The sequence below is a fragment of the Pomacea canaliculata genome, linkage group LG3 (genome assembly GCF_003073045.1).
Source record: "Pomacea canaliculata isolate SZHN2017 linkage group LG3, ASM307304v1, whole genome shotgun sequence".
NCBI lineage: Eukaryota > Metazoa > Mollusca > Gastropoda > Architaenioglossa > Ampullariidae > Pomacea > Pomacea canaliculata.
Genome location: NC_037592.1, coordinates 38,244,530 through 38,270,481, shown reverse-complemented (window position 1 = coordinate 38,270,481; position 25,952 = coordinate 38,244,530). Strand labels below are relative to the sequence as shown.

The 25,952-nt window shown below is 41.7% G+C and overlaps 1 protein-coding gene across 6 annotated transcripts in view; it reads left to right on the top strand.

Annotated features, from left to right (window-relative positions):
• Positions 1-25,740, top strand: part of LOC112559055 — a 59,980-nt gene extending 34,240 nt beyond the window's left edge. For 5 of the 6 annotated variants that reach the window (XM_025229928.1, XM_025229930.1, XM_025229929.1 and 2 more), the window contains 6 exons: positions 15,567-15,728; positions 17,774-17,933; positions 18,339-18,480; positions 18,799-18,860; positions 19,345-19,410; positions 20,029-25,740. In XM_025229928.1, the coding sequence (XP_025085713.1) occupies positions 15,601-15,728; positions 17,774-17,933; positions 18,339-18,480; positions 18,799-18,860; positions 19,345-19,410; positions 20,029-20,157 (687 nt within the window). In that variant the 5' untranslated portion in view covers positions 15,567-15,600 and the 3' untranslated portion in view covers positions 20,158-25,740. Of the gene's footprint in view, positions 1-1,601; positions 4,088-15,566; positions 15,729-17,773; positions 17,934-18,338; positions 18,481-18,798; positions 18,861-19,344; positions 19,411-20,028 lie in introns of those variants that run through there. The other variant, XM_025229926.1, reaches the window with a different exon arrangement.
• Positions 25,741-25,952: the final 212 nt, after the last annotated feature.

The window sequence follows — 25,952 nt, the reverse complement described above, 5'->3', positions numbered from 1 at the left end:
CTGAGCAGTTCGTCTTGTTTTTATTTAATCTGTACAATTCATCTGTTTTTATTTAATCTGTACAGTTCGTCTTGTTTTAAGTTTTAGTTTGAGAGTGCGTCCTTACCCAGCACATCCGGACTGAAATAAAAGAGAGAAAAATGTGTACTGACTGCAAAGAACTTGATATATATTAATATATATACATTTATCAGGCAAAATTTTAATCCGGGTGGTAAAAGTGTCACATTTTCATTCCGTCCTAATCAGCTCGATTAGGCGGGGGAAGGAGTAGTGAGTAGTCCGCACCTGTGACTCATTTGCTCCTCAAGAATTCGGTTAAACGGTGTTAGGCGGAAAATGTTTCTTACAAGACTCACCTGCTGCTCATGTAGATATGTATACACTTGTAGGTGGCTGCAAAATCATGTAGACAATTGTTTACGGTGGTAGACAACATCAGCCTGGTTTGTACATATGTGAAATCATGTCTAGCAGGAGACAACTATTGCCGAAATCTTATCTCAAACACGCGGTATGCGCAGCACAGCTGGTGACAGGTGACTTAGCTCTAAAGGTGTGAAATTGTTGGAACTGCCTTCTGTGAACCTGGCCGTGGCACCTGGTCACCGTGGTGTCACATCATGTCGGACAAAATGGATGAAAACCTACGAGTGTCATATACTGTCTCCTGTCTCAGCATCGTATCTGTGGAGAGAAGGTGGGGAAGACAAAATGTTTGATATACTATAATTACAATACGCGGACGAAAATACACACATATCTACTTGAACTTCCGCTTTCTCTGCCTTACCACTTTCCTGTGTGAGCTATAATAATAACTCCAGTTTTTGCGCCATCTTGTCATCTGGGATGCTGGGAAATGCGTCCTGCTGGTGTGTAACAAGTTTTTTTTCGACTCGGTTACTTCGCGTACTCGTTCACATAATTCATGTAAATTTTTATTTTATGTAATAATATATGTACACAGCATTGTCCGTAAATTGTGCGCGCTGTGAACTTTTAACATTCGGTTAACAAAATGTATTTACTCTTAAATAAACACTTGTTTTGAGGGGATAGTGTAGGATATCACAGAGGGTGGCGCCGCCTATGCAGGAGACTGTTGACAGTGTAGGAGACTGTTGACCAGGCCATTGTAATGGGCAGATTACTCTTGGCCGCCAGAATGTGGTTACGTGTATCGATTGGCCAAAGCTGTTGTCCTCGGCTGCCTCTCGTCGATTGCCACTTGCTTGAGATTTCAATGCCGCAGTCCATCGGCATGCACGCGCAGTGTCGTGTGCACGAGTCGTCAACAATCTTCTCCTCATTTATCAAGGGACACACACACTTGGACAACTGCAACAGTGTATGTCAGAAAAACTTACATGCGTGACACAGACCACGCGCTCACATGGATGGAGCAGATCACAGCTTACATCCTTGGCTCCAACCACCAACTACCTCTGTGACACAAGCCACAGACTTGCATTTCCCTCGCTAACCGCAGATTTTCATTTGCGGCGCTGTGCCCGACCCTCGTGACGAGCTGGTGGTGACACTGTGCGGAGTTGTCGTTCGTACACCAGCAGTGAGCTACCGTGGCGTCAACGCCGTTGTTGTGTCGACAGAAACCCGACGAGCTAGCCTCTAGGAACTCGAGCTTTGCCCGTGCAGCGCGTGCGCGCGCGTGGCAAGAGAAGCCCTCTTGGAAATACGAGAATAGTCCCCCTCTTGGCCTTGACGGGGGCAGCACGCAGCAGCAGCAGCAAGCAGCAGCCGAGGGCGTGGGGAGCGCTGGGAGGTGGTGGGAAGGAGGGCAGATTGTTTACAGTCGCTTCGCGTCGGCGATGAGGAAGGTGCCGAGCGGAATCCCCCACTACTCCCCTGCTGCCAGTAATAACGCACGGGGGGAAGGGGGAAGGAGGAACTACTCCTCTTCTTGATGACCCCATTTCCCAGCATCTCTCAACGGCTAGAAGAGCGTCACCGCGCTCCAGTGAAGACCACTTCCGTCGTTCTGTCTTTTAACCAAAAGCGCCTCGCCCTCGTTCAAAGAACACGTAAGAGCGCTTGCAAGAAACGTATGTGCGCGTGCATTTGTATTTATATACGCTTTCTGAAGTCACGTGACTTTTTCTGCCCGCGCGCCTCGTTTACTGTTTGCATCTTCGCCAATAGTAAAAAGCTGCCGAAGGTGTTTGACGCTGACGAGATCATTGGACTACCTTTGTGGATTTCGGTTCAGGGTACCTTCCAAATAGGAGCTGATGTGCTTTCGTGGGAACTGACCATGACGAGGGCAAGACTGATGAGAACCGTTGACTAGCAGTGACCGTGTGTTGTGACAAGGCGTTGGTCCTGAAGCTGCTGTGTGCTCAACTGGACGTGAACGGGCCATGCACGAGCGGGGAGCATGAACTACTGCTGTCGCTCTACTTTTTGTGCTTGCTTATAAATTCGATTCGAAAATAGGAAGCGAGGGGCTTGTAGCGACTGGGACCTGTCGAGCTTTCGACATTCACACAGCTCAAGTGCGTTGTTGACGCAACGAGTGGGCTTTGTGTGGAAACGGTTTTCAAGTGAGTTCTCTTGAAACTTCAACAGTTTGTGGTGATATAAGACGAACTTGATGACTGCATCATCAGAGTGTGGTTGGTCGTTCATCCTGCTCAGTAGTGGGTTGATGTGCGCTTTCCAAGAATTTCACTCTTTCGTGGATTCTCTTCTTTGATGTGACAGTAGAGTTCGCAGTCGGCTGTGGCGGCTCAGAAATCGTTCGATGACACCTGTAATTACAGCCGAGGAGAAATAACTGTCGTTTGTAACCAGTGAACGAAGGTAAGATTGACAGCCTTTATGCTTCTTGCAGCAAGTGGTGTTCGCGGATGTCATTGTGTCGGTTATATTACAGGTGCTCACTAGAAAGGTAACTGCGGGCGCTGATTACAGGTTTCTTGCTGCCTACACTAGTTCCAGATTCCTACACCTGTCTTTAGGACAGAAAGCACTGGTCCCTCCCGTTCTTCGCCGGCAAGGAAAGTTTGAAACAGAAGTTTTGTTGGTATTTACATTCGTGGGAAAGAACTAGTGCACACGACTAGAAACACTACTCTCGCGAGAAAAGTTGAAAGTATCTAGAAAATTAACACCTGCAGGGAGGTCACACGGACTGTTGTATCATCACTTGTTGTTGTCGCATAGAAATCTCAAACATCACCGCCACCAACAATAGCAAGCTGAGAAGTCAAGAAGGCCTGAGGCAGCTTGCGATTGAAATCATTGGCTGATCAATGAGGATAATCTGTAGCTGTCATCATTGACGCCGGCGACAGTCCACAGAGGGTGAGTAGACAGGGAGAGGTTTGTAGACAGTATCAAAAGGAGTATAGACAGTCCCACAAGAATTATACACACTGCTAGCTGTACACAAACTACTGCTAGCTGGACGTGTTGTGACCTCATGCACTAGGAACACCTTCAGCAAGGGATAAAGCCGGAGAGGACTCCTTCCCTCGTCTCTTTACGGACAAGCTGGTCGTTGCTGCTGTCATTGATCGCTGGCTTCTCCCGTGAACAGCACAACACGAAGACGAGCTTCTCGTTCCCATCGTAGTCTGTGCTACATAGAGAGCCGTTAATCGGAGGATTAAGTGCGCAGATCTTGTTGTTTGTCAACAAGTGCGTCGTGTTTGAAACACAAGACCTCCTGGCACCAAGACACAACGCTGGATGGCATCAGGTGTGGGACGACTGTCTTGACCATTTACATGCGGTGTTTCTAAGATTGATAGCGATTTGTGAGACAAAGTTGTAACAAACTTCATTACCGGTCTTCTGGAGGGGAAACAACTCTACATTGTACGGGATTTGAAGGTTTAATTCTTGGACATGGATCATCACGAGGATGCCAGTGTTCGCATAGAGGGCGGACTAGAACTAAAGCACGCGGACTCCAGCAACTCCATTCCTCCTCCCCCGCCGCCCCCCGTGCCCCCCGTGGCCACTGTGGAATCGGATGACCTGCTGGATGGAGACGAAGAGGATGAGAAGCCCGACAACGATGCGCAGGAGGAGAAAATCGTCGTAAAAGAGGACACGGAAGGTAACTCTCGCCTCTCGACTGGTGTTCCTTTCTATGTGAGTGAATTAGTGGAGGTGGCTTGCATTTAGAACAAATGTCCGTTTGGGGTCAAATAATGGCGAGCGTTGAAAGATTTCAATATTTTATACATTGAGTTGGGCATAGTATAGCTTGTCTTTAACTGCTGATTTGTTTTCTTTGTTTGTTGTCTTTCATTTGTTTCTTTCTCTCTCTCTTGTTTCATTCCACGTTTTACTTTCTTTTCGATGTTCCTATTTCTTTCCTCTTTGTATAACTGAATCTGCAATCTGTTTCATTCATCGTCTATTCTCGTGCAATTGCTTGAGTGCACGATAAGAAATAGCAAAACCAACTCCAATTTGGGGCTGCTACAGGTGGGTGGAACTGTTAATATTTTACAAGATTTTACCTTAATACGACCTAGAATTCCGACAGCTCCACTGCACACGGCCCCAAGACGCCTGGTCTGTCTGTCTGTGTGTGTGTGCGCGCGCGCGTGTGCGAGTTTTCTTGAGAGTTAATTTAGTCCCCTAGTGCCCTCGTCCAAACAGCAAAAATCTTATCCAGGGGTCAGGGGAGGTAATGTAACTAGCTGGTTACAGATTAACTGATCTTCATTAAATCAGAAGGTCGGTGAATTGAGGTGATGAGACAACCCGTCCTGCAGGAGCAGGGGTCGTACTTATCAGCAAGATAATCATGGCGGAAGTAGGGGGTTGGTCTATGCTTTCCACGTACAGTTCACTGTGGAACCTTTCATACGCTAAACTATTGCAGAAAAAATAACCATCTATTTATATCGAGACGGTATTAATTTAATAATACAGTGAAATACAGCGCCATATCTCGGTCCTATGGACAGGCTTGTGGCGCTTTAAAAGACATAATAATAAAAATAATGAAACAAATTGTCCTAAACGATCGGAGGAGTCAAGCCAACGGTTAGTTCGCTATGGGGCGTTTATTTTCACTTTCACCAGAATCCATCAAGCGGTGATAAAATCGTAGGAATTAAGAATTGTAGAGGTGTCATTGTTATCAGAATTTAGCATGAGACATGGCCGCACAACTGTCGTGGTCATGTTAAGAGGAAATGACAGTATGTTACCACAAGTCACGTGCTTGTCAGACCTGAGCTGTCGTGCCACCCGTCTCTCAGATTTCTTCAGTGGGAAATGCTTGACTGCTGTGCATTGTGCCTTCTTCTCTTTAATTAAAAAACCTTCAGAAAATGTGGTATTGTGTTTGTGGAAGTCACAAGACCAAGCTCTTTGTGTTACAAAACACGGACACCTGTTATTAGCCTGATTATGGGTATGTCTGTGGGGAATACAAACTCTTGACGGAGACTGCCAGTCAGTTTCTTGGCATTCGGCTGTAACCACTCCACCCCTAATCTTTGAATGAAGCTAATTCCGCGCAGCTTGCTTGGCTGAGTGTGTGCTGTGTGAGCTACAACATCATGCCAATCAGACACCTCGGCAATAAAGGGTTAATGTTGCTCGGTACGATAGCAACAGTGGGTCATCCTACCTCTAGTCCCACCATTCTTCTGTGCGTGCGTGCGTGCGTTCGTGTGTGTGTGTGTGCTGAGGTACCTGGAGCAAGAAAAGAGGTAGAAGGAGCGGGTTAAGTAGATAGACAAGATGGCAGCCAAAGTAAGTTTACTTGATTGTGTTATCCCATAACGAGTGCTTTATGTCCGGGACTGACAAATGGACTCTGGAGTCCGGTCAGTATTCCTTTCTGTGTATGACTTTGCCTCTCCCTCCATCCCCTTCCCCCGGAGTTGTTTACTCTGAACTCTTGATCTTCGATCCCCGTCCAGACGTTGTGTCAAAGGGCATCGGTGAAAGTGCGCAGGAGCGACAGTGTACGGCGCATTGTTTTCATGTGATACCAGACATCAATAAGCCCTCGTGAAGCCCCAGTCGCTTTATGAAAACTTGATGACTGTTAGGATGCGTGGCATTTCTTAAAGAGCAATACATAACCACAAAACAGGAATGATGTTATTGTATCTGACCTTTCCGTATCAGGTCGTTTCCACGAATTTTCGGTAATCGTTACCTACGAGAGATAGCAAGATTCGTATCGCATGAGTTATATTCTATTTCTGGCCAGCAACTTGCAGGCTTTGTATCGCATGAGTGTCCCTCAGCTGCGGATTCTGTGTTTGTAAACCTCACTGAAATATGGAGAGGAAGAGAGACCCCACTTCCCATTCTGAGACAGTAGGAAATTGTAAAATAAACCTATAATTGGAAAAAAAAACTAGTTTACGCGCAACAGACGGGCATGTGCAGGAGTGTGTTAATAATTTTATGAAGACAAAGCAGCCATTGAAAGGTGGACCCCATTCCCTAGAGACCTGGCACTAGATCGACGGTAGATTCTTACCAGTATCTACAACTTCTGTGTGTGTGTCTGTGTGTGTGTGAGAGAGAGAGAGTTTATATCCATTTCTTTTGAAGCATCCCTATCTTGCTGGCCCCTTGTCTTGTTGCTGTATGTCATGTTTCTGGACAACTTGACTGTCATGGTGTGATGTTAAACTTTCTTGTTCTATGTACCGGGCGAGGATGATTCATTGTCTGTTAATCCAGGCGATGCTGAGCAGCAATCTGTTTCTCTTCTTTCGTCCCTCGAATGTTCCTTTTGCTGCAGTTATTGCCAAAGAACAAACGGGTTGGCAGCTTTCTCTGCTGGTGGTTTTAACAGCTTGTACTTCGTCTTCCACGAAATGATGACGTGTCTGCTCGCTGAAAGCTGAAAGTTGCCTTCACAAGGAGTTCACTTGCTTCCAATAATATTTGAGTTTTGTGTTTGTTTATAATCTTTTAATTACTCGTGTCGTATTCATATACCATGTCCTTTTATTTATGGATGTACATAACACCTAAATCGTATTTTTCCCCTGCATTGAAATCGCCATTGAAATCAGCAAGTTTCAAACTAGTCCTGGCACCAAGCCAGTTAACCGTTCACCAACGAGGATGTCGGAGGAAGGGGTTGCAATCCTGAAGTCTCAGGCTGCTTGGCATGGCGGTACACACACCCGCTCATCGATCCTGGTGTGCAGTTCAAGGCCTGAGAGTTTTAAAATGGAACTATTAGCTCTGATCGTGACCTTCTGGCAAGTCACCGAGCAGCAGACAAATGGAATGGCCTTCTGGGAATGGATTTATCTTTACCCGCCTGCACAGGCTCGACAGATTTGGGAATGATTGTTATTAAAACAGCAAAAAACACTTGGATGGAAGTTTTCTTTCGGTTTAAAAAAAAACAACAACTAAATCAAAGTAACGACAACACTGCGATGTGTTCCGGCACCTGACACCACAGATAACCGACAAACACAGGTGTATTCAATTCACGCAAGCTTTTGTTTGGAGATTATGCGGAACTGCGACTAATCCTCTCCAACAAAACAAAACAAAAAAAAAAAAAAACTCCATCAAGAAACAACAGTCATATATGTAGAGGTGAGGCTAGCGATGTTAACGACACTCGCTCTTGTCCGTACTGCGCATGTGCCGACGAGGGTACAAGACAGCATACATGGGGTCACAGAGGTGAAACGCGTCCTTTGGGTGGAAAGGGTAGGGGGTGGATGACAGGCAAAGAACTCGATTAACTGGATGCGGCGGAGAGCGCAATTACACTGTCTTCAGAAGCCCGAGTCTGTGGCTGAGTTGACGAGAGGGCTCGCCTCGGACCCAGACCTCATTACAGAACTAGGACGTGCGGCCAGGCTGATCCCGCGCAAGCCTCGCCATGCGCAGAACGGCGTCTCGCGCTGTGTGCTGCAGGCGGTTGTGCATTTTAATGCTCCACTTCCGGTCGATAGGCAGGAGTCTGCTTTTTTCTGTTATCCTCCCTGACTTGCAGAGTGAGTGGGAACAGTAGGCTGTTCATGTTTCACGTGAAATACATGTGTGACGATTGCTGGCCGGCCGCTATGTCTGCCCCTCACAACCCCTTATCTCTCTGTTTGTATCCCTCAGCACACCTTCCCCCTCCCGCATCTCGCAGGCACCTTTCAGTCTGGCAGAGCCATTTTCACCACTCCTCTCTTTCCTCTCCATTGTGAGTATCTGCAGCACAATGGCAGCCGTTCCAGCCATTAACCGTAGTTGCAGCCAGCCCTTTAACTGCTTGAGTCGTTATGTTATTGGTCAACATGATCTCGTCTGAAGCGCCGAGGCTGTTATAAACGAGAACAGTTAGCTAACAGCAGCTATAACTATAAAGGGAGATAACTGAACTTGAAGTGCTGGCCACATCAGCATAAGATGTGAGTGCAAGCACGAAGTTAGCAATAATCTAGATTTTTTTTTCAAAGCAGACTACATCTTGCAAGGATTGCGAAGAATTACTTGGCATTAACTCTTTATTTTGCAAGAGTTATCGAATCGTGATCCCTTCCTGCACACACGCACGCGCGCATGCAAACAGACAAAATACTTTCATGTGTTAGCCCTCAGACTACATTTCGAGTGTGACCAGTTATTGTGTTTCCCTAGATGACAATACACGTTGCTCAAACTCAAGCTGTCACGTTTTTTTATTCCGGTATCACGTGATCTGTCTTGTCGAAATCAGCGTCGTCATCTGCACGTGCACCAAGTTGTTTCTTGACCTACCCACATCAAAGCATCTTAAAACTATCTCAGACACCAAAGATATAAATGTGGCTTTGACCAAGATGCTCTCCCACACTTCACATTCTTCACCGATGTGTGTGTGAGAGAAGGGGAGGAACTTGCGAGTTCCAATATGTGTCATTCCCTCCATATTTTTTGTCGTTCACTTTTTACTCTTCGTTGCCATTACGATTAAGGTTATTTTATTTACGGCTTTTTACAGAATAGGCATGTTGCTCATACACTTCCCTCTCCCTTAAACAGTTGGCTGGTGGCTAGACTTCGAATATGAGGATGTAGCAGAAGGGTGGAGGGCACTTAGCAACTATAATTATGCTGATTAATGAGTGCGACCTGGTTGCCACTACCGACACGGAAAGGTGTAATTGGCGAACGCCAGGTGTGTGTTTTGACGAGAACTGTCACCTTGAAACTAATTAGAAGCGAGGGTGTGAGAAAGATGTTAGACATAATGCATCCGTTACTTCGGCACTCGTCCTAGTCTCGGATTGACTGAATTGTTCTCTGTTGCTGTGTGACGTCAGAGTGGATGTCGGTTAGGTTCCGCTTATTTCGTTGCTGAAGCTGAATAATATTAAATAATAATAAAAGTGTTCAATAATAATTGTTGGCAGTTGAGCCGGTTTAAAATAAACCAACACAGTTCGACGTCTTCCTCACTTAGATGAGCGTGCAGACCTCCTTTCCACCCACAAGATGTTGTTACAGGTCGAATGAGGGCTTTTTTAATGCATGGTAAAGGAGGTCAAAACACTTCTCTAAGACAGGTTATGATCAAGCCAGGAAGATGCCAGTTGAAAGCTTACATCAGCCACCTGCAGCTGTCAATCATCGTGGCGGCCGGGTGGCGTAGGGAGAAGCGCTCATCTCTCTGTTATTTCCACTCGTTTGCTGTCTTGGTATAAAAGACAGACAACCAACCTCGTCAGCCTGGATGACGATAATTGTGATTATTAACCCCGCACTGCGTGAATCTTGTGTGTTTCCTGTTCATAGAAGGCTTGGCCATAGCTTGCCACGCACCTCGTGACCGCGCAGAAAGCGCGTGAACTTTGGAACTCGCTGGCTGGCAGTTAAGAACGGTCATCAAGCCGTTAACTACAGCAAACTGCGCCGAGCTGTACGCCACACCGTCGCCATCTCCACGCACGAGCAACCTCCGCACATGCACGTGCTTGCTGGTCGATAGCTGCTCTCTCTCCTCAGCACAGACAAGGTTCCTGTCTCTCTATTTCTGCCATATGTTCTATTTCTTTTTTCTTTTTAGAAGTCGCTTAACCTTTGACACTGAGGTACGTTAGCGAGTCACAGTTTAAGTGAGCAGCAGGTGAAAGACGAACCGAAGAAATCAAGACAAAGAAGAGATGGTGGGAGAGAAAACTACGGTTGCTTTCGGTTGGTAGGCATCGACTGTCGACTTTTCTGCCAGTCTGTACGAATGTATACATTCCTTCACTCATTTTTTATGAATATTTTATGCAGAAATGATTTGACTAGTCCATCCCCTCTCTTTGTTCCTTTAGCCTCACTTTCAACACTTTTTTTAATAAATACTTGAAATATGGGAATAGTACGTGCATGCTTTTTCGATATGCTTTTCGTGGCCTTTCCTTATTGTATATAAAGAAGAGATATATATATCTCGAAAAAAGTATAGAAAAATAGAAATCTGTGCATAGAAAGAGAGAGAAAAATGGATGTTGGTCATGTAAAACAAATTCCTATACACCCGTGGTCCTCAAGATGATTCTGTTTGGAATTTCTTGAGCTTGTTTCTTTGTATGCTTAGGGACTGGTATTCCGCCACGCCCCCTGGGTTGGATGGGGAAGGTAAGGCAGCGAGGGAGAGATGGGCACCGCCCTCATGTAACAGCTGATCCCGACGGAAGTAAGGTCCCTAACATCTCTAACATCCCCAACAACCTGAGAAGGCACGGAGACGACCTTTACCTTTACGCCCCGTCGCAGAATTTAAGCCCAAAACGAAGTGTGTTCAAAGCTTGGAGAATCCCTCCCTGTGTGTGTTGCCAACCTAAACACTAACACGATGCAAAATAACAACCCCTAGCCAAGGCTATAGGGAGTTGCCAGTTGTTTTTCAGGGGCTCCAAGGATTGACATAATCTCAACGTATGTTCCTGCTGCGCACTGCGTTTGGTTTGCTGTCTGACCGAGCGGCTTGTGACGTGGGCTGAATTGTTGGCGAGGGTGTTGTGTTACATAGAACGCCAGACCGCCAACTTGTGGTCGTGTCAAAATGACCTAGGAGAAAGTTATGAGATCGGTCAGGTCTGGGGCAGGTATCACCACCGTGCACCTAATAGGTCTACGTGAATTGCATCACTGAAAAGCCGAGGTGAATGCCGGCCTCGTCACGCCCGCCCCCGCTTGTTTACTTCCGACATTGCGTTTCCACGTTTGACATAATAAAGGGGAAGATACTTGCTTTTTGATATAGTCAGCCCCAGTTACAAGACTGATGTTGTGCAATGAAAATTATGGGTGGATGACGGTTGAGGGTTTTCTCTGCAGCAGACAGCGACATATTCTCTTGCAGTCGGCGTGCGCTTCTGGACCGCTGGCCTGCGTTGTCAGTTAAAAATAGCAGGCGTGACCAGTGGTTACACAAATCAATGAAGTGGGTTGTTGGGAACTGAGTCATGGAGACCCAAACTTTGAATCTAAGATTGGCTAGTGGGAAGAGGGAGGAGGAGGCGACGGTGTATTTCGTTTGTGGACGTTGAAACTATCCGCATACGCCATCTTGCCTGGACGATACAGAAACTGGCAAATGATAGTGAGTGTAACATGAGGCAAATAATAACAATAATTTGTTATTTGGTCTTCGCTAATGGTGTTGGACACCACATTTTTTAATGTGTTTCACTTCTTTTTTGCCTTTCATTCCTTACCCTCTGACAGATCAGGTATCCGTTCAATATCAGGCTCGATAACAATGGTAGGTACGATACGATATGCAGGTAACAAACCTGCTGTAGTGGGATTCAGATACCAGTGCTCTTTCTTCTAAACATAAGTGACCATTGTGATATTTGAAATGGTGCACCTCGTGAGTAGAACATTGCTACGCTCAAAATAGGGAGTTGTTATTATTCTGTAATAAACTAAACCCCTTCATCTGTAAAAGTTGGATGTGGCATTTAATTATTAGGTTAAATATTAGGAGGAAGCAGTGGAGAGCATCGCAGTCCATGATATTTCAGATCCTGCGGCTGGCAATCCACGAAACTTACAAAGGAGACGAAACTTTTAGTTGCAGGGTGGAGTGTTTTCACATCATGCAGCATCCAGGCTGTGAGGTCTTTTCACCCCACTCCCCTTTTTTTATTCATATGGGCAAGTAGATTTTTCAGTTATTATCATGTTGTCCTTTGAACAGCCATGTTTGCGGAGGAATGCGTTTGATGTTGACTGTGGTTGTAATCTGAGCAATCATTGCTGCCTAATGTTTCGACATTAACCATCAGATTTCCCTGGAAATGGGCTCACTAGAAAAACTGATTTAATGATTTGTTTTATCTTTGCTTTTTTAACGAGGGATTTGCCACTGAACCTGGCTATTTCAACAACAGTGTTGTACTCTGTCCGCGATGTGTGGGTGTGTGGGTGTGGTGTGTTTTTAAATAAAAGGCTTGGCCACTGTTTGAGACAAACCAATCTGCTTAAGTGCTTGGCCAGGAGAACTTTTACTACAAGATAGCTGTCATGTGACCATATTACTATACATCATTAACATTCGGGTGTCTGCACTAGGATCTCTCCCCCTTCCCCTTTGACATCGGCTTTCTGACCGTTGTCACGTTGCTATTGGTTAGTTCTGTGACCATGTGACGTCACGTGTTCACATGAACTGGCCTATGTAGATGTGAACGTGATGGCTGTCTTCGATTTGCTTGGGTGGTGCATGTACTTTGCCAAGCCACCCCAAAACATCTACACTTAACGAGGCAAATGGGAGATATTACTTCAGGAGGATTTTTTTTTTCTCGGGCAGACATTTCAGTCGGAGGATTACGAGGCGAGCGGAGTCGCATTAGCCGAGCTGCCTGCGTCGATCAGTGGGATAGTGCAATAAAATATATTCCATGCACAGAGATGCCATGCTTTTCTGCTAATATAGGAATCTGCTGTGAGATATGTATTGGCACTAGTGGGTCGTTATTCTTGTTATCGCATTCAATGTGCTGTGTTTCTCTACTTTTTCACCAGAACCGCCATCGTCTTCTGTAATGAACATAACTGTCGTAATGTGTGATCTTTTAAGCTGTTTGTGAGTATTATCAGGAAAACTTTTTATTTACCTATTAACGCCAAAACAGAAGCTCTTCCAAATGAAAAGAGAAAAAAAAACCAAACAAAAAAAAAGAGAAAAGAGATGCACCTACGCACGTGAGCAAACACACACACATCCATTTTACATCTTTTCAACTCTAGACCTTCAACACTTATACACTCGCGCGCGCATACTACCCAAGAAGTACACGAATGTTATCAGAGCAAAACACTTAAAACCTCTTCAACAGTTATCGGGTTGTGTGTGGGTTCCTATTTATTATAGACATGGAGTTCCAAAAACTTTCAGCAGCTCTTTACGATAAAGAATTCTAGACTGACGGCGTGCTCTCGTTTTACTCCTCTCCTTCCCCTGTCTGCACCTTTCTTGTCCAGAACCTTCCGACCAATCTGACACGTCACTTTTGCTTTCTCCGTCTTTTGATTTCATCGTCCGCACCCTGCCACTCACCCACCCTGGCACTGACCCCTAGTCCTCGGAGCGTGTTTTCTCCTCTCATCGCCGGGGGGTTGTTAAGCTCTCGTGCAGTTCTCGATCCTCTCCTTTGCAGTTAAAAGGCTGAAGCTAAACAAAAAAGAGCACTTGCATATGGATGAGCCTGGTTCGTGTTGCAAGGAGTCGACAATGTCAGGGAACAGCAGCTGCCAATTTGGGCCTCGCTTGTTTTTTGCCTTTCAATGCATTCATAATGTTTCAAAAATATCATTGATAAATATTTTCCTCGAACATTAAAGATCTGTTGTTTGCGCTTACAGACTTATTGATAAAGACATTAAAAAGCTATTATTTGCCAATTTTGATCTCATACTCTCGTATATCGCTAGTAATGAGTGACTGTTCTTTTGCTGCTGTTGCTGTTATTGTTGTTTGTTTGTTTTTTGAAGAGCTCCTCTTGTTATTGTCTTCTCTATTGACATAACTGTAACGTCAAATCGTCTTTAAAAAATTATCGTCTTCTACATCGGCTTGTTGTGAAGGTTAGTGTAAACATCATAGGCATGGAGGTTAGTGTAAACATCATAGACATGGAGGTTAGTGTAAACATTGTGAGGCTCTTTCGTCGGCGTCTCTTTATTCTTCGTCGTCTTTTCGGTCAGAAGGGGCAGGAAAGGGATTTTTGGGGGGAAGGGTAGCCATTTTGTTATTATTATAGTGATGAAAGGTAGGGTTTGCTAGAAGTGTTATTTTTACTGCGCGATGTCATATAAAGGGGGGTTTGTTTGGGTTGGTTTTTTTTTTTTTTTTTTTTTTTTTTTGAAGCGAAACGCATATCTAATCGCTAGAGAAGAACAGAGTGTATTTGTTTACAACATTTCGGGCAAGGAGTTTATCCTGAACAAATTCTGGATCCATTTCAAGACCAAGAAAATGTGATTAAACTCAGACTGGGTCTTGAATCAGAGACCTGCCGGTGCATGAGATTGCGAGTGTTGTGGCTTTTCTCAGACAACAAAGAGCTGCTGAGACGGGCTTACAGAGAAGACGGTTTGGCAACGGTAAGAACCGATAGAGACTTCAGGCCTGGAAACTTCGCACCAGAAAGTTCTTCAGGCTTATTTGTTTTCCTTGGTCCTTAACACCTGGTTCTTTGGTCTGGGTCGGAGTGAACCGTACATGACCTGCGGGGTGCGCTGTTTTTGATGTTGCCGACATCATTCTTTTAGCATTGGATAAGTAATATTTTCTGTTGTTGTGGAAGTCTGTATCGGGAATAAGAAGGGAGGGATAGAGGTTTCTTGCTGAGGTCCTGAGTTCAGATCTCGTCTCGGGACACTGTCTAGCTGTACGTGACACCTGTTCGCAGGCTGGTTGTCGGGGTTTTTTTTTTTCCCGGGTACTCCTGCTTTTTCCTCCTCTCCTCCCTCATCGTGCCAAACCAACCAACACAGATGTAGTCTCCCTTAATGTGCATGTCACAGTTCACATGAGGACAATTTTACTTTAAACTTGTACTTGAGTTCACGATGGATCGAGCTGTCGTTTTATCAAGCTGGTTATTTCTGCTGTTCAATTACTTTTTAGACTAGTGGTATCTACAAATAGATAAACAGTTGTTGATAATTTTGCTTTCCTCATAACTCGCTATGATTTCTTTCGCTAGCCACGAGGTGAAGACGATCATTTTCATTTTTTCCCGCTTTTTGGTTTCGTTTCTCAACGTGTAACCCAGGAATTACCCAGTTATCTTCTTCACAAACGCAAACACAATAAACTGGTGAAAACACGTATGTGCTTATGAACACTAGGCGCCATTCATCGGTGTAATAGCCTGGGAATCTAACCAGTATTTGCTGTTATGGTTGCATTATGGTTATATATCGCATGCTGAGAATATGTGCAAAGGACACACACACACTCGCACACACGCTCGTGCGGAGGGAGAGAGACGGAAAGATGGGATGATGTGAAATAGAGAGTGATGGGGAGACAGAGGGTCTTTGTTCTTTGCTAAAGGCCTACTGAGTGTTTGATTGTAAGTCTGCTCGATGTCTTTCAGTTCGTAGCGACAACTGCTGCGACCGGATTCTGCGATGTCTGTCGTATGTACCGTGCGGCTCCCTGGTGGCCTGGATCATCCTCCTCTGGGGCTTGGTGGCCTTGCCGGCGGACTGGTGGTCGGCACGCAAAAGGCACGTGACCTTCTGAGAAACGACAAACTGTAAGTATTGAAATCCTGGGATGGTCCTTGTTGTCTCCAATTTTAAGAGAAAAAAAATATATATATTTTTTGACTGTAAACGACCATTATCACACATCAGTCCGTAACTTTTTCCTTCTTCCAGCTTTTTTTCCTCCCACCATCCGAGTCTCAGCCAATCATAAAGACGTTTTTCGTGTGTAAGCCAGTCTTTCATTGCATAAAGAATTTCCTTGCTTGTTGCTTGCAGACGAATGAAACTGTGTTTTTAAAGTACCTGTAGCATATTTCAGTTCACAACGAACATCACTTTGCTGCACTGTACCGCAGTGTACATTTTCAAGCTCACGAAAATGGTGGAGATCATAAAGCTTGTGTGTTCATATATTTTCAGTTAAGAGCTAACCATTTATCACAAAGAACCCAATCACCGTTTTTACAGATCCACTGTCATATAATCACGAAAGTGAACAGCAGCGATAAGGGCCCTGACGAGGGCTGACCGAGGGCGGAATGCCGTCATTTACAATGATTTACGACTTGACGTCACTTACGAAATGTTCAGTGGCTGCTTCCTTTTCTGATTCTGGAAAACGTGCTTCATCTAGCCATGCTTAGTCAGAAGCAATTAAAAACAAAGCTCATCTCGAAAAGTGGAAAACACTTTTTCAGCTTAATTGATAACACATTTAACAGGGAAGTCCTGCTTGCTTTATGATGTTCTTGATGATCTAACAATTTGTCCCGACTGCTGCTTAATTATTTAATGATTGAGATAGACAAAGTTCGTGAGCTTTGAATTCATCCTCTCTGTGTGTGTGTGTCTGTGATGTACATGCTTCTTTTTAGGAGGAGGATTGAATTGAATGAGTGACTGACGTTGATGGTGTTTTTCTGTTTCCTGTTAACACAGAAAGCGCTTGATAGTAATGCTCTAATTACTCTTCTGAAACCGTACACACCCACACCGAGAAAATTCTAGGGCACACGCATATCATTTATGTTATCCTTTGTTTATGTTTAATGGTGTTCATGATAGCTAAACATCAGGTAAACCACTTGAAAAAACTAAGTAGCAATCTTTAAAAAGCCTTGTGACCCAAAGAATGAACAGTTACTAGTCATACCCCTTCCAACAAATTGAAACAGCAAACAGTGCTAGAATTACAGAACAATAAGCCTTATCAGCCACCTAAGCAGTCATGCTGAAAGTAATACAGAACTGCATCAGCACCATAGCTGAGGTACTGCTAGCGAGGTACTGAACAGGCTCCCTTCAGACCGGGTAGGAGCACAGTTGAGCAGCTCTTCAACCGCCACATCCCATCCCATCCTAATAGATGAATATCTTCAGCAACAGTAGGACCTCTATTAAAACTTCATACATTTTAAAAAGGCTTTTGACAGATCGAATCTGTCACGACAGGTTATGGTATACTATGTGAAAATTCAGTATGGAAGAAGGTGTCCAAGTCATCAAAACGCTGTATAATAGCTCATTCAGCGTGGTCCTGCTGGATAACCACATGGGAACTATTCTTCACATAACAGTAGGCGTTTGTTAAAGGCAACCACTATCACCTGTGTTGTTCAACATCACCATCATACTTTCATTTCCATCCGTAACTTGTAACCTGCATTTGGATCTGATAGCAGGCACTCAGAACTACAAGACATTGCCAACAGACTGACAGATATCGCATATGGAATGGAGACCAGTACCGACAAGAGTAAAGTCATGATAATTGGCAACGGATATCTACATGAATTGGTTATAGATTGAAGAGGTAAACAGTTTTAAATACGCAGGAACCACCCTTTCCAAAGCTAGCAGCTCTGCGACTGAACTCATCAGGATCGCACCGCCAACAGCGGCAGGCTGGACAGGGTCTAGTGTAAGCATAGCATCAGGTATACCGCAAAGTACAATAGTACAAAATAACCGACCTATAAAATTGCTCAAAACTTTGGTCAAACGTTTTTCCACATTTAATTGTCCGGTTAAGCACAGCTTTTAACTGATGTCAGGTTTTTTCAGCTTCTGGTTTTGTATGTGGAATCCCCAGGTTGTGGTTCATAGAGTACACAGTGACCGGCATTGTGGTGTCCATGTTCGTCCTCGGCACATGTTTCATGGTGGCTGGTCACCTATCGACGGACCCCACAAGCCGACGGGTATTTAACTCTACCTCCAAGAACCGATGTGGGCGAGGGTTAAATATGTTTGTGAGTATGAATCAAAAACTTTAGTAAAGTTTGTCTCCATTAATCTTGATGAAACAATACAAGCACACCAAGCAGATCGAAATACAATACATGAATAATTCTTGGCAGACGGAAAACGGTGATAGAATGTTTCGTTGAAATTCTAGTTTTTCTTCTGCTATACCAGTTGTTGTAATTAAGCACCTATCTCAGACTCTAACACCTATAGCATTTCGTTTCCCTTAATGAGTAATAACACATCCCTGCACCTTTGTTTACTTGACTCACCTCTTATGGCTAGAATGTATTACCTAACCTTGACTCTTCACCTATTAGTCATTTTATTTAGAACAATGCATCTGATGACAGTTTTTGTTGTTGTTCATTGCATGTACACAGTTATCAAGGTTTGTTTCTCTGTGCTAGCTGCTGGGGTTCATGTATGTGCTGAGCCTGTGCTGGATGTTGGCGTGCACACTGTTGAGCACACCAGTCGTCCTCCTAGTCCTCATGTACATCGTCACAGCCATGCCTTTGGAAGATGGCTGCTTCAACCCCAGTAACTTTGGTGAGTATGGTTTTCAAATATTTAATCCACTGAGTGTTATCTCTCACTGCTAAAAATTAAATCCATATTTTTTCCATAATGTTTATTTTAGTTCTGTCAGCATTTGGAAATGAGGAGTACGGTGGATGGTTGTAAAACCCTACATTAAAAATCATGATACAAGAAGTCTAAAACCAGTGGACCTCTTCATTGCTGCCAAGAAATAGTGACTATGCAGCAACATCAGAGAATTCTGTCAATAGTTTTACCAGTTTTTTAACTGATAGCATGTATATTTTGAGCTTTTCTTCATACTTGCTACATTTGTTCTTTTTGCAGGATTTCCAGAGCGAGAGAAAGTATGCAGTGCCTCTGGTGAACTGGATATTTTCAAAAACCATGTAAGTTGGTATATTTCAAAATTTTATGTTTGTGTCTATAAGCTCTTCCCCCTTATCTCTTCTCGATCTCTCTTACCCACCATGTATCCTGAACACACAAAGGTAATTAAAAGGCCTATGGTTCTATGCACAGTCTAGAAATATCTTAAGGTGCTGTAGACATGCACCGAATTAGAAAGTGGATCTTCATGGAGTATTATAATTGCTGCACAAAGCAAACTTTGTCACTCCAGACTGCACACCACTGGAAGTGCTGTAGAGTATAGCCATGGAGTCTGCGTGTTCAGGGATGTTTTGCCCATATGACACAGCTTACTGGTGATAGCACTTGATTGAAGTCAGGAAGGATACTGATTAACTCCCTATATTAGTCATACATGCAAGCATGATAAAACATATGACTTCTTAAAAGATATGTTAAGGTAAATAGTTGTTGGCCATCTACACCCTTAACTTGAAATATTTTTGCCATGGTATACTGCAGGCCAAGGACGTGCTTATCTGCTATAGCGTTGGTCTCCTATCTTCAGTCATCATTGTCATTAGCATGGTAAGGATGATGTGACTAACTCTTCATAACTTTCTTGGCCATTATGGTTAATTCATGAAAACTGGCCTTATTAGGCAATTAGGAACTAAAAATCATGATAGGATCCATTGAGATTTACCAATAACTTCTTGTAAGCAGTGTCTGTAACACTTCTACAAGAAGTCTCAAAAAATCTAAACTTTAAAAGCTTGTCAAGAGGGATTGAATAAGTAAAAATGGCAGTGTACATTTTCTGTCTGGAAGAAGAATTACTCTGTCTAAAACTATGCTGGGAAAGAGCAGTGCATATTAACTATTAGTGACTGAATAATTGATGTGATATTTTCAAGCCTTCCTCCGTGACATTGATAATGTGTCCAATAAGTGAAAGGGTAATCCAGTTGAAAGTTCTCCTATGATCAGTTACTGGAAAGTTAGCTGAATATATTAAGTAAAAAATAATAGTTGAATAGTACTCTGTCCAGTATTTGCAAGAACAAACTACAGGTAGTGTTCCATAAAGCGGATCAGTCTGGTTACAAATTTATATACAGTTCTACAAGATGTATAATGCCATGCTGGATACTTGGAGATGCTAGTGTCATGACAGCTGTATTATGCCATGTTGGATACTTGCAGATACACTTCCTGATCTGTGTCAGTGCAAACATCACACATCTTCGTGACAACCGCTTTGCCACACTCAATGCTTACGAAGGGGAGGAGATAAGGAACTCTAAGCACTCAGTCCTGGACACCAACATGTAGAAGGGTCTCTTGGTGATGACAGTTTTATGGCACTTTGCCTGAAAATAAGGATAACTCCAGAAGCTGAACTGATTGTAATCTGAGTGAATCATGTTCATCACCATGAAAAAGGCTGGCAGGATTGTTTTCCTGATCCTAAGGGTGACTTGGTAATCAATATTCCCTGCTGCTACAGCAGAAGTCTCTTTTTACCTGGAGTTAATAACTACAGTAACCACATACTGCCTGAAGCATGGTAAAAACCTGTGGTCTTCGATGCTAATAATCTTATCAAGCAAACGATGGGCAAAATCACAGAAAATGAAATATTTCAGTGGCTGGGAGGAGTGTAATCCCAGCTTGGCCGGTCGCTGTATGTTGCAGTGTGGACCAGGATGAAAGGCAGCTTTTCAGAACATTTTGAAGGACATAGGATGCACAGTGGAGATGTTTATCTGATATTTTGTACATAAAACAGTAAAATATTTTAAGGATTCCAAGGGCAGTGAAAATGAACATTTAGACCTAACAAAGAATCCGTTGTGTTTAATCTGAGACCTGTTTAGGGTCTCTCATGTCATCATGGTCTTGTTCTTCATTACTCGGTGTGGGTTGGGGACACAGGAGAAAAAAAAAATCAATTACTTTCAATGCTAGCAGTCTGGTAGGTGCTGGTCTACATGCAGAAATTTAACAAGGGAGCTTCCACCAGCAGTTCCAGTAAACTATTCTAAATATTCACACAATAGCATCAAAATAGAAATGATAAAAGTGCTTGTAATACATTTTTACGCCACAAATGTTCTTGAACTACTAGAAAGGTAAAGACGTAAACGACAGAAAAGAACATGCAATCGTGGAAACTGGGCATTTTACTCTCTACAATTAATTTATTTTAGCAGACATCATTTTTTTCCTATGATAGTTTTGTGGTCCAGAAAAAAAATATTATCTGTCATTCACACTGCCCTAGGGAAGGTTAGAAAGAAAAAGGATTAAAGGTCGACATGCTCATCCAATCAGGTTCAAAACCCTGATGATTGTGTACGTTTTAATGTCCAGTTCTTCTCTGTGGCTGTGCAATGCTTGTAGTGGTACTTTTCAGCTGTTACCATCAGATTGTTGTCCCAGTTGGAGTGAGCAGAATATTGTTGATTCCACAGAATGTGACTAATTTTTATGCATTTAAAAAATATTTGGCCAATATAAAATGTTAAATTCTTTTCAAGAAATCAAATATATCATGTTTGCCATTCTATCTCAACTTGAGTTTCCTGGTTATGTTTTGATGATAGGACAAATGCATGTATTTTTGCTTATTTGTAAGTGGGGGAAGGGGGGAATCATTATTTTATTTCATCTATTTAGTTTTGCAGTGACATCAATTCATGTTGTAGTCCATCAATTTAGAATCCATGTTACATTTCTACTAAAGGGCATCTTTTGCTGCACTTTTTTTAGGTGCAGGAGTGCAAAGCATTAACAGCCAACTTCTTGTACTCAGAATCTGGTGTACATGTTGAGTGTTGTTACAGTCACTTGTTTTTTCAAAGTCTGAGTTTGGTCCTGCGTGGAACAGATTAAGAGCAAATTATGCTCTTTACTTTCTTGGAAAATGTCAAGTCTGTATCAAAAAAAAAAAAAAAAAAAAAAAAAATCTACAAAGCGATAGTACTGATGATACCTGACATTGGGTCACAAGACAGCAGCATGTCTACAGGAGAAATATTTCTCCCTGTATACGCAATTAGCACTATGTTAACAGTATTGTTCATATGACAGTGTGTTGTTTTACATTTCGTCAGTTACTAAAATAGACTTTCTTGACTTTTACCAGATCCTATTCACTCTGCATTTAATTACAAAATATGCAGCATTTTGGGTATGTAAAAATAGTCATTTATTTTTTCACTGTGTTAAAAAAAGTAGTCATGTACTGTCTGTAAAGTTATTTATTGATGTGATTTTACCAATGAAACGCTGCCCTTATCCAGTTATGTACAAAGAATAATACATTCTCATGCCTTATGTTGAAGCAATGTAATCCCAAAATTTAGAATTTTTCTTTAAATTTTCTGACTTCCATCATCTAACACTGGCAGCATGATTCCCAGCGTGTGCCCCTTATAACTCTGACACCAAATAACATGAAAATCTCTTAGATTGTACAAGTGCATACTTTTTTTTTAGGACTTTCATCTAATGGACAACATAACATCATGGAGAACAACATTCACTCTGGTGTATTTCTAAAAACCTATTTCAGTCACAACTGCTGACCTGAAAGGAAGTTATTTCATCAATGTGTGAGATGTCCCATGCGATGTTGTTTCATAATGAATTTTAAACTTTTGGTTTTTAAACAAATATTCTTTAACAATTTTTTTTTTCATTGCATGTATTTGTATCCCTGCACAATTTTAAGAAGTTTAGAGAGAGTGGAAGTGAGCTATGAACAAGTCAGCTTCTTCAGCTTTATAAGAAGTGAGTGATCATACAATAAGAACTGCTTTGCACAAACAAAATGGTCTCTGCTCTGTGAGACGTTGTTAAAAGTTAGCTTTCTGAAATGTGTGCATTGTCCTAAAACTGTCTTTATAGCACTTTGCTTAACCAGCCATAGAATATGCTGCATTCTTTTGAGAAATTTTAGACAAGATTCCTTGGACGGTGACCTAAAACTTGGCATTCTGGTTTTTTTTTTTTTCAAATTCATCTCAGCTAATGTTTTAAAGCAGAATTCAGCATGGATAGCATTAGCTTGTTTGAACATATATATATTATACAATATTAAAACTGAAAAATAAAGTCAGGCCTTAATTATTCCAATAATGTGAAAGAAGCACTGTGAAGATATTGCCTCTATAATGAATTCTGCAGTTCATGTTTATGATTGGAAGCTAATCTTCATGCAATTTCCTTGCCAAATTCCTAAAATTATGAAAATGTGAGTGTTTAAGTAATGCATGAAAGAAGTTTAAATAGTGCATAGTCGTCACACACAGGCATTTCTAACAAGGTCACTGGGATCGATGCAAAAATCGCTAATTTGCTGAAATAAAGTCTTACTTGATAGGAAGTTGGAATGTCTTGTCTGCACTATGTGTTTTATAAAGTCACTTTCCCTTCTTGGGCAACCTATAACCTCATGTATCAAGAGTCACAAAACATTTGTACAAGAGCGGAAGAGTGATCTTGTCAGGTGAAAAAATCCAAAAGCTTGTGGATTGTTAGTATATACTGTGTTCATTGTGCTGATCTGTAACATTAAAAAACCACTGCTTTATAGACCAGAACATACATAAACATACTGAAGCCTATTTACTGTGTAATTCTGATTGTTAGTGTGCTAAAACCCACAACTTCCTCAACAGCATATAAAACATCACAATGACCGAAAGCCCTTACAACTCAATACCATTAGTTGTAATCTATCCAATCATTTTTCTTGCTTCTATATCAACTAGTTCTGATAGTAATTTGAACTGAGCTCTTCCTTGATGTGAACTGGTTCATGTCAAGTGGGATAAGGTCAAGAACAAATGGAAACTGTTTACTACTGATTTTTTAATGCATCCAGGCAATTTTTTTTAGGACATATAAATATGTTCTCATCCTGGTGCTCTCAAAAAGTAGACACATAATTAAATCTGACATTCACAGCAAAATATAGCTTATGAAAACAAGGGACCTCATAGGTTCTCAAACTTTCAGCAGCTTGATGGATTTTGCTAATGGAGTCATGTGTAATGTGTTGTATTAAGATCCACATTTTCTTACCAAACCCACTTTCTTTACTTTTATCTGTCACTAGACATGCATTTAAAACTGTCCAACATGAAGCAGGCTGCACCATTCAAAACCTGTTTGAAGGTAGCGCACTGGAAAATGTACCTAAAACTTGCAGAAATGCATAATTTTCATTAGTTTTTATCAAATCTGTTTTATACGACCAACACACAACAAAGTCCATTTTCTACAGGATTTCATTTACCTTTATCCAAAATTGTTATTGCTAGAATACATTCCTGTAAAATTGTTCATCCAAAAACAACACTTGCATGGCTCAAAGTTATCATGAAATTAAATGTTTCGCTAAAGAAATCATGGTTTAAAAAAAAAGTTCTATGTTGAGTGGTGCAAATGATTTGTAACAAACCCAATGTAACTTTCATGACCAGAAAAAGTCATATCTTTTATACCAGTTATCTTTTCTGGTATTTCTCCCATTTCATCAAATCGGTGAAACAGTTACAGAAATACTGGAAGTGTTTACAGAGATACGAAATAATATTTATGAAGTAGCTATTGGCATCAGTATCCCTTCAGCATGTTTAATCGTTTCTTTTCAAATAATAGTGATTGTGCTTATTATAAAGCTGATATGAAGCTCTCAAAAAAAACATTTCAAATGGCCTGGCTAAACACTCCACAATTACTGTTATTTTAATGAACCTTTTTCTTCTGCCAGTCTTTCTTTCTCACACATAAATTGCTCACAGGTTTTAAAAAGTTTTCAGGTGTTCAGATAATTTCAAATATTACACCACTGTTGAATGTTCATGGTTACTTTGTATTATGTTTCATAATCTTCAGAAAATATCAGAGTAATTTGTTCAGAAGATTGTTATATAACTAGAATGTTACTTTGTTACTTTTTTGGAATGCTGAAAATTTGCTTTCATTTCATTAAGAACCGAGAACATTTATTATATTCAAGATAAATGTTCCTCGTGAGTTAATGTCAAGTGATTAATTGTTGTTCTCAGTGTACACCAATCATTGATGTCATGTAAATCATCATTTTCTAATTGTCTAAATATGCAGTATTCAACAATGCAGCTGGAGTTTAAAAGCAAGTTGTTAAAATTTTGGTTTATGCATTGTATGCTCCAAGAACTTTGTGCATTAGATTCATATTATGTGTTAGATTGAAACATTCAACCAAACTGTTTAACATTTCCTCAATGATAACAGACAACAATCTCAATTATTCATCTTGAGCTATTGTTTCTCCTAGAGCATTTTTAGTGTTGAGTTGTACAATTTTCAGCTTCTTAAACAACACCTCACTCAAAATCAAGAGGATTTCTGAGCAGTGGTGTGTGCTTTTTACACAACCTTTACAATTAGACCAGTGAGAGAACAATTTTATGTGTAGGATGCACTTATGCTATCAACTCCTGGTGCAACCAACTGATGTTGCCAGGACATGTTGCATGTGTCTTCATATTGCGCACAAACATTTCTTTTACTCTAACCTGTATAAACTCAAACTCTTTTGTATGTGGTAGTCCAGTCCCTAAAAATTAAGTTGATGTGAAACTTCACATGTTAAACAACATCATGCTTCTTTTTAAATTTTATAAGCACTGTTAACCATGGTTATGTGAATTGATTTTATATAGCATCTGTTTATTTTTCAATGTCTGTGACATATATGTGTGACTGCATTTATTGTAGTTTTCTAAACCATCCTTTTAAGCATTTTTAATACAGCTGTAATATTAATTCTGGGCTCTACTTTTTTGTCAATGATCGATTGTATAACACATTTCATTTGCTCAGCTAACACTCTGCTCTAAATAAAGTTTTAAAGGAATTTATCATTCTTGTATGTTCTCAGGGAAAGAGTTTAAAATTATTGAAACAGTTTCTGCAAGTATAAAAATTTTTTAGTAAGTATCAAAAGCATTTTTTTAAACTGTTACTTTATAGAGAAAATGGCAAGAATATTGCTTTCATAATGAGTAAGGAGAGCTGATACACTTGTTGACATACTGAAGTCATTCATTAATTTTAGTGAATTCACAACT